The 7,768-nt window shown below is 41.3% G+C and overlaps 1 protein-coding gene across 1 annotated transcript; it reads right to left on the bottom strand.

The window, feature by feature from the left end:
- Positions 1–6,400: 6,400 nt before the first annotated feature.
- On the bottom strand, positions 6,401–7,348 carry LOC143940061 (olfactory receptor 6B1-like). The gene has a single exon (XM_077461103.1). The coding sequence runs from the start codon at positions 7,346–7,348 to the stop codon at positions 6,401–6,403; it is 948 nt and encodes a 315-aa protein (XP_077317229.1).
- Between the last annotated feature and the right edge of the window lie 420 nt (positions 7,349–7,768).

The following is a 7,768-nucleotide window of genomic DNA, read 5'->3' as shown; positions in this document are numbered from 1 at the left end:
CGCCTATGAGTGCCCACCTGTGCCGCCTATGAGTGCCCACCTGTGCCGCCTATCAGTGCCCACCCATGCCCATCTGTGCCACCTATCCATGCCCATCTGTGCTGCCTATCCATGCCCATCTGTGCCGCCTATCCATGCCCATCTGTGCCGCCCATCCATGCCAATCCGTGCCGCCCATCCATGCCAATCCGTGCCAGCTATCAGTGCCAATTTGTGCCACCTATCAGTGTCCATCCGTGTCGCCCATCCGTGTCGCCCATCAGTGCCGCCTATCAGTGCCGCCTATCAGTGCCACATATCAGTGTCCATCAATGCCACCTCATCAGTGCCACTTCATTGGTGCCACATCATTGGTGCCCATCAGTGCTGCCTTATCAGTGCCCATCAGTGTAGCCCCATCAGTGCCCATCAGTGAAGGAGAAAACGTACTTATTTACAAAGTTTTGAAACTGAAACAAAAAAAAACATTTTTTTTTTCAAATTTTTCGGTATTTTTTTATTTGTAGCGCAAAAAATAAAAACCGTAGAGGTGATCAAAAACCACCAAAAGAAAGCTCTATTTGTGGGAAAAAAATGATAAAAATTTCTTTTGGGTACAGTGTAGCATGACCGCGCAATTATCATTCATACAGCGCTGAAAGCTCAAAATTGGTCTGGGCAGGAAGGTGTTTAAGTGCCCTGTATTGAAGTGGTTAAGGTTCAATTTGCACTAAGAACTTTATATATACAGTATCACTATATTAAATGCATTTGTTTGACAATATACACTTTGTACTAGCGCAAAAAAAAAAAAAAAAGAGCTGAATCAAGCCAATCAGCGGTTAAAAACAATAAAATCTATAAACGTAATAGTCCATGAAACATCCGTGGGTAGGAAGGAAGGTTTATGCATATATATATATGTGTCTACCAAGGATATGGTAGGTGGCAGCTATCCTCAGTGTATAGCCAACTCTGTTGAAGACAAGAAGGAGGATAAAAGGGAAGTGCCACTTCAGTGTAGAGATTAAACCCCTTTCACACTGGGGCACTTTGCAGGCGCTACAGTGCTAAAAATAGCGCCTGCAAAGTGCCCTGAAAGAGCCGCTGCTGTGTCTGAGGGCTTTCACACTGGAGAGGTGCACTGGCAGGACGGTAAAAAAGTCCTGCTTGCAGCATCTTTGGAGCGGTGAAGGACACTGAAATCAATGGGCAGCACAGCTATACCACTGGCAAAGAGTTGCTGCAGCAGCACTTTGCAGTGGTCTTACCTCTTTCTCGGCAGTTAGCAGGGGGGGGGTAAAACCACCGCACTAGCAGGTGAATACCGGCGCTAAAAGAACGGTAAAGCGGCTCTAAATATAGCACAGTTTTAACGCCGACGCCAATCCTGCCCCAGTGTGAAAGGGGCCTTAAACATGCTTTTTTAGCGCAAGGATTAGGAACACTTATGCCGCATACACACGATCGGAATTCCGGCCAGAAAAAGACCGCTGAGAGCTTTTCATCGGAAAATGTGACCGTGTGTATGCTCCATCAGAATTTAGCTGTCCACATTTTCGCCAGCCAAAAATTGATAGCATGTTCTCAATTTTCCGACGGAAAAACTTTCTATCGGAAATTCCGATTGTGTGTATGCAATTCCGACACGCCAAAAATCACGCATTCTCAGATTCAACTACGAGACGGAAGCTATTGGCTACTGGCTATTGAACTTCCTTTTTCTAGTCCAGTTGTATGTGTTGTACGTCACCGCGTTATAAACAATCGGAATTTGGTGTGACCGTGTGTAGGCAAGACAGCTTGAACGGAATTTAGTCGGGAAACCCATCAGGGCTTTTTCCGACGAGAATTCCGGTCGTGTGTACGCTGCATTACAGGATGAAAGTAGTTACGGCTAGGCAGGCAGAGAATAGCCTAGTCTCTGCCTGCCTAGCCCACCGTATCCTGTTTCGGTGATGTAATTTCTGGCCACTCCGACTGCAGTCCACACTGGTTGTGGTTCCTGCTTCCTGGTGGCCACAGGGTGCACAGAAGACTCTCTATTCATCTACACAGCCTGGGAAATGACTGGGATCCCAGAAGGATGCTAAGGCTTAACACCCCCATATTCCTTGATTTTTTATGAGCCTGAAAACAACTTTTATGCTGTAAGTGTTGCTGTTTTTTTGCACTAATAAAGCATGTTTTAATCGCTACACTGAGGTGGTGCTTACCTTTTCTCCCCTAAATACATTTGTTTGCATAGGGGTCATAAGCAATCAGCAGTTTTTAAAGGTCTTTATATAATTTTAATATATGCATATTTTCACATATTGATTTGCATACACTTCAGTTGGTTAGGTACTTAGGGTATCATTTTGTTTTTTGTTTATCTGGGGAGTACTATGCATTTTTAAAGTCTTTAAATATTATGGTCAATTATTAAAAACAGAATTTTTATTGTTGTATCTGTCCCTGCCTGTCTGTGGAGTTTTTGTCCCTCTGACACTTTTTCATTGGGATACAGACAACTATAAAACCTGACAAACTTTTCTCATCATGCGGGCTGTAATAAAAAATGTTTAGAACATCTTATTTTCATATAAGATTAATATTATGCTGTATGTTGAATGAATGATTTTGGCTACTACAAGAAGAAAAAAACATTTTTAGTTTCCAGATTCAGGTTACCCATGATTGGCAGCCTCATATCCTCCATAGAGGCCAAAAGAGTTGATTTACTAACGCTAAATATGCTGCTTACTTTTCAAGGAAATTTTCACCTGCAAGGCAGTTTTCCCCTAGCTTAATGAATAAGGAGAAGCTCTGCTGACCTTCATCATCCAATCATCTGCAAGCAAAAATACTGTTATTTATTATTTTTTTCATTTCTTGGTACGTGATTGAATATTCTTTGTAAAATGAATTTTTTCACCACATTTGTTAAGCTAAAAGAAAATTCCCTTGCAAATGAACAGCCTATTTGCCTTTAGTAAATCATCCCCAAAAAATGATGATGTTTCATACTATCTATGGCTTACAGTGAATGCATTTGTAAGGCTATCACAGATGTAAAAAAACTATGTAAATACAGTAGATAGCAGTATTTTACAATATACCAAATGAATATTCAATCAATTCTAACTGGATCATTATGTAGTTGTGTAGTCATTATTGTGGTATTTGCAACTATTGAAAAATAAAGTGTAATAAATCACTACTCCCAATTTTTAAAGCAGCACCAACCCAACTTATTGTGATATTGTTGCAGCAAAGCACATTGTTATGTTTGACCATTTGACCATATGTTAGGAATTTTAATTCATGTAAGTGTCTTTAAAGTGTAACTTCAGTCCTATTCTAGTAAAGGCTAACCCTACTCCTACTCCCATTCTAAGCCTATTCTATCTAACCCTGTAAAGAAAAGATCTCAATAGTTACCTATTCTGAATCCACTTTGGTCTGGTCACATGATCAGCTGTCAGCGGTGGCCTCAATGTAGAGGAGAGGCAGCCTAGAATGGATGCCCTACAGTAAGCCTATGTCATCTTCCAGGCATTTGAAGCCGTTGTCAGCAATCTCTCCTCTACACAGAAGCCACCACTGGAGAGATCATTTGACTTGGCTGGGGCGGCTTCAGAGCTGGATAAGTATACAGTTCTTGTCTTTACAGGGTTTGATCAAATAGGCTTAGAATGGGATTTTGAATGAACTTGCACTCTAAAGGATAAGTTCATCTTTGTAAAAAATATATAATATATAAAATAATAATAATAATAATAATAATAATAAATGCACATCTTTTTGTGGGTTAAAAAAGGGCATTTATTTTTTTTATTTTTTTTTACTAGGGGTCTGCAAAACATTGCACCAGCAGGTGCAATGCAGGGCTCCTGCAGACTGTCAGTGTAAGATGTCTGCTCATTCCTTGTTTGCTCCTTGTAGCTCCTTGAGAAGAACTACAAGCCGACAGCCACAATGGCTGTCAGTACTTGTAATTCTCACATTTACAAAACTCAGTTGTAGTTATTTAAAAATCTAAAAATATTTAGAATATTTAAAAATATCACATCATCTTGCAATGAGGACTGTTAATTATACACACATAATTATATGTACTGATGATAGAGAACATTTATCCAATTACCTTTTAAAACACATCATAAAATTGTGCACATATCACAGTCCATCCAATGTGTTTCACGGAACACTTAAAGAGGAAGTAAACCCTGATGAGTTTACTTCCTCTTTCATTCCCTGTAAAGGCAAAGCATAATGGACTACTATGCATCGCATAGTAGTCCATTATGTGTCACTTACCTGACACAGAAGCCAGCGAAGTCACCGCTGTCCCCTGTAGTTCCGAGCGTCCATCTTCTTGGTGGGTCTCCGCGGGTCTCGCTGCTCCGGCGCTGTGATTCGCCGGAGCAGCGATGACGTCACTCCCACGCATGTGCACGGGAGCCGAGACTCGTGCCATTGCCGTCATCGACGATGCCCCGCTCAGTGCGCCTGCACGCCGCTGTCTACGGCGCCGTAGATAGCGGTGCCCGTCTTCAGGCAAATATCTCCTAAACCATATAGGTTTGGGAGATATTTCTTGGACCTACAGGTAAGCCTTAATCTAGGCTTACCTGTAGGTCAAAGTGGTTTGTAAGGGTTTACAACCACTTTAATTAGTCATAAAACCACATACAAATTTAGGCTTGGTCTCCTATATCAAGGAGTAGACACAAGGTCCCAGCAGTCTGCAGATAGGCAGGGAAAATAGATGGAAATAGGCCCTTATTCTTGATGAGCATCTGGTACAGATGTCAAAGGGGACCTCATACAAAAAAATAGCATTGAAACCCCCAATAATAAATGGGAACCCCATGCAAAAAAAAGAAAACAGCACACCAGACCCTTATCCAATGGCTCCCCGTGTTGATGAGTTTAAGGGCTTCTTCTCCACAATCCTGGTACATTGGTTGTGGGGGTCTGCAGGTGGGGGATTCTTGGAATTGTGTACCCCTGTTTAATAATACGGGGGCCTCCATACATAGTACCCCTACTCATTCACCAAAAAAAAAGTAAGTAAACACAACAACACAGCTTTTCACAAGTCCTTTATTAAAAAAGTTCACAATGTAAATCTAGAATAAAACACGTAATCCATTGATACAGATCCATGTCAACCATGGCTCACACAACCGCCAAAGGAAAAAAAAGTGCAATCCATGTCCGTCATTTGCTTGCTGCAAATGACAGCTCCAGGTCCCCATCACTAAATGTAAACAAAGGGGTGGGTCTCCCAGGTGAAGTCACTGACAAAATATTGGCATGACCATATTTGGTCAATGACTCCATGGGGATTCCAGACACCTGGTATGGTTTAAAGGTGGAGGGGGGCTATTTTCCCCACTTTTCTGGCCTACCAGGTTGTATGCTCAGATAAAAACCTGATATGGATTTTGGGGAGACCTCACCCTTTTTTTCTTATGTTTTCCATGGGGTCCCCATTAAAATCTATACCAGAATAGAAAGGTTTCGTATGATTACTGGAGGGGATTCTCCATGCCATTTTCATAATCTCTGTCCCTTTGTTTACATTCTACTGTCCGGCAGGAATCCCCAGCTGTCAGATGGCACCCTAACAACCATCCATAGGGGAAGCTGTCAACATTTTTTAATACATTTTGTTTATTTAAAGTGGAGTTTCACCCAAAAGTGGAACTTGCGCTCATTGTACTCCTTCCCCCCTCCGGTGACACATTTGGCACCTTTCGAAGGGGGGGACAGGATATCTGTCTTTCACAGGTATCCCGTCCCCACTTCCGTGAGCCTCAGTCATGGGTATTTTGCATCATCGCTGGGGCTCTCTCCTCCTCCCTCCTTCTTCCCTTGCCACTGGGCCAGTAGGAGAGAGGAGAGGTGCCTCGTGCATGCGCAGTAGGTTTCCCGGCTTGAAGCAGTAAGGCTTCAGTGCTGGGTTCCCTTACTTTCAATGGTGGTGGCATGCACCTGACAGCTGATGGAAACATCAGCTGTGGTGCCAACATCGCTGGACTCCAGGACAGGTGAGTGTCCGATTATTAAAAGTCAGCAGTTGCAGTATGTGCAGCTGCTGGCTTCTAATTTTTTGCAGTGGTGGGCGGACCTCTGCTTTAAGGTTTGCAAGTTTCTAATGTTAAATTAAAAGTCAAGTGCTGCACAAAGGGGTTCATTTACTAAAGGCAAATAGACTGTGCTCTTTGCAAATGCAGATGCTCCAGAGCTTAGTAAATGAGGTAAGGCTTCACTTTGCAAAGTGTACCCAATCACGTGCAAGGAAAAGAAAACAGCATTTTTTCTGGAACATGATTGGATGATGGAAGTCAGTAGAATTTCTGCTCATTTACTAAGCTCTGGAGCAGCTGCACTTGCAGAGTCAATTACTACACACAGTTGACTTTTCATATCAGTTCCTGTAGACAAGTTTCTCAATGGCTGCTTTCACCTCTCTGTTCCTTAAGCAGTAAATAATTGGATTGATAAAGGGTGTCACCACTGCGTAGACAACAGAGACCAGTTTGTTAGAATTAATAGATTGAGCCTTCCTTGGTCTAGCATACATAAAAAGAGCGGTTGAATAAAACACGATGACAACGACCAGATGGAAGCCACAAGTCGAAAATGCTTTTTCGCGTCCAGTTGAATTTCGAATTTGACAGATAGCAGTCAATATACACAAATAAGAGAGGCACGTGAGTAAAAGTGGCACCAAAAGAATAACCAGAGCAAGAATAAAGTCTATAAGTTCTGTTAATGTCATATCTGTGCATGCAAGATTAAGTAGAGGTGACACATCACAATAAAAATGGTTGATGATTACTGAATGGCAAAACGTTAGCTTAGAGATAAAGTGAGTCTTTAGAAGAGAAATAGCCAAGCCAATAAGCCAGGTAGAAAGAGCTAGAATAAAGCAGAAGTGCCAGTTCATTATAGTCTGGTAATGTAAAGGATTGCAGATTGCCACATATCGGTCAAATGCCATAACAGTTAATAAAACACATTCCGTGCAGCCCAGGTAAAGGAAGAAAAAAAGCTGGGACATGCAACCAACATATGAAATCGTATTATTTCCATTTAGGAATATGGACAGCGATTTTGGGACAGTGACTGTCACATACCATGTCTCAAGGAAGGACAGATTCCCCAGAAAGAAATACATTGGCTTATGTAATTTGGGACTGTAGCAGATTATTATGATGATACAAAGGTTTTCTACAATGATCAAAATATACATGAAAAGAAATATGAAGAAAAATAGCATCTGAATAGGAGGGGAACTGGGGAAACCCAAAATAATGAAGGTACTGATGACATTTGTAAAATTTCCCTTCACTTCCAACTCCAAAGGTATCATCTGGAAGAGAGTAGATTCAAGTAATGTATCAGGATTCAGTATACGTATAGCTAAGATTGAGGTAAATTACAGTCTTTTTAAAGAAAATGTAAAACCAAAGCTATTTTTGTACAGGTCTTCCTAAAATGTTTTATTTGTTTGCTTATTTGTCACACTTAAGTGATTCAGATCATCGAATACATTTTAATATTATACAAAGATAACCCGAGTATATACAAAATGTATTTTTAAATGATTTCATTATTAAGGGAAAAAAAGCTGTGCACACCTGCCAGGCCCTATGTGAAAAAATACCCCCCCCCCCCCCCTTGCGAAATCATGAATGGATTGTGATTAACCATATTTTTTGGAAAGCTGCATTCAATTTTACTTGCCGCATTACTGCCTGACCTGTTGAATCAAGAAATCCCTTACAAAGAA

Source organism: Lithobates pipiens, unplaced genomic scaffold (genome assembly GCF_037356315.1).
Source record: "Lithobates pipiens isolate NorthernLeopardFrog02 unplaced genomic scaffold, aLitPip1_a1.2 Scaffold_3, whole genome shotgun sequence".
In the NCBI taxonomy this organism is placed as follows: Eukaryota; Metazoa; Chordata; class Amphibia; order Anura; family Ranidae; genus Lithobates; species Lithobates pipiens.
This window is presented reverse-complemented; position numbering and strand designations above follow the sequence as displayed.

Bases quoted from the DNA above. Each gene is read 5' to 3' on its own strand.
- LOC143940061 (XM_077461103.1), bottom strand. From the start codon at position 7,348: ATGATACCTTTGGAGTTGGAAGTGAAGGGAAATTTTACAAATGTCATC.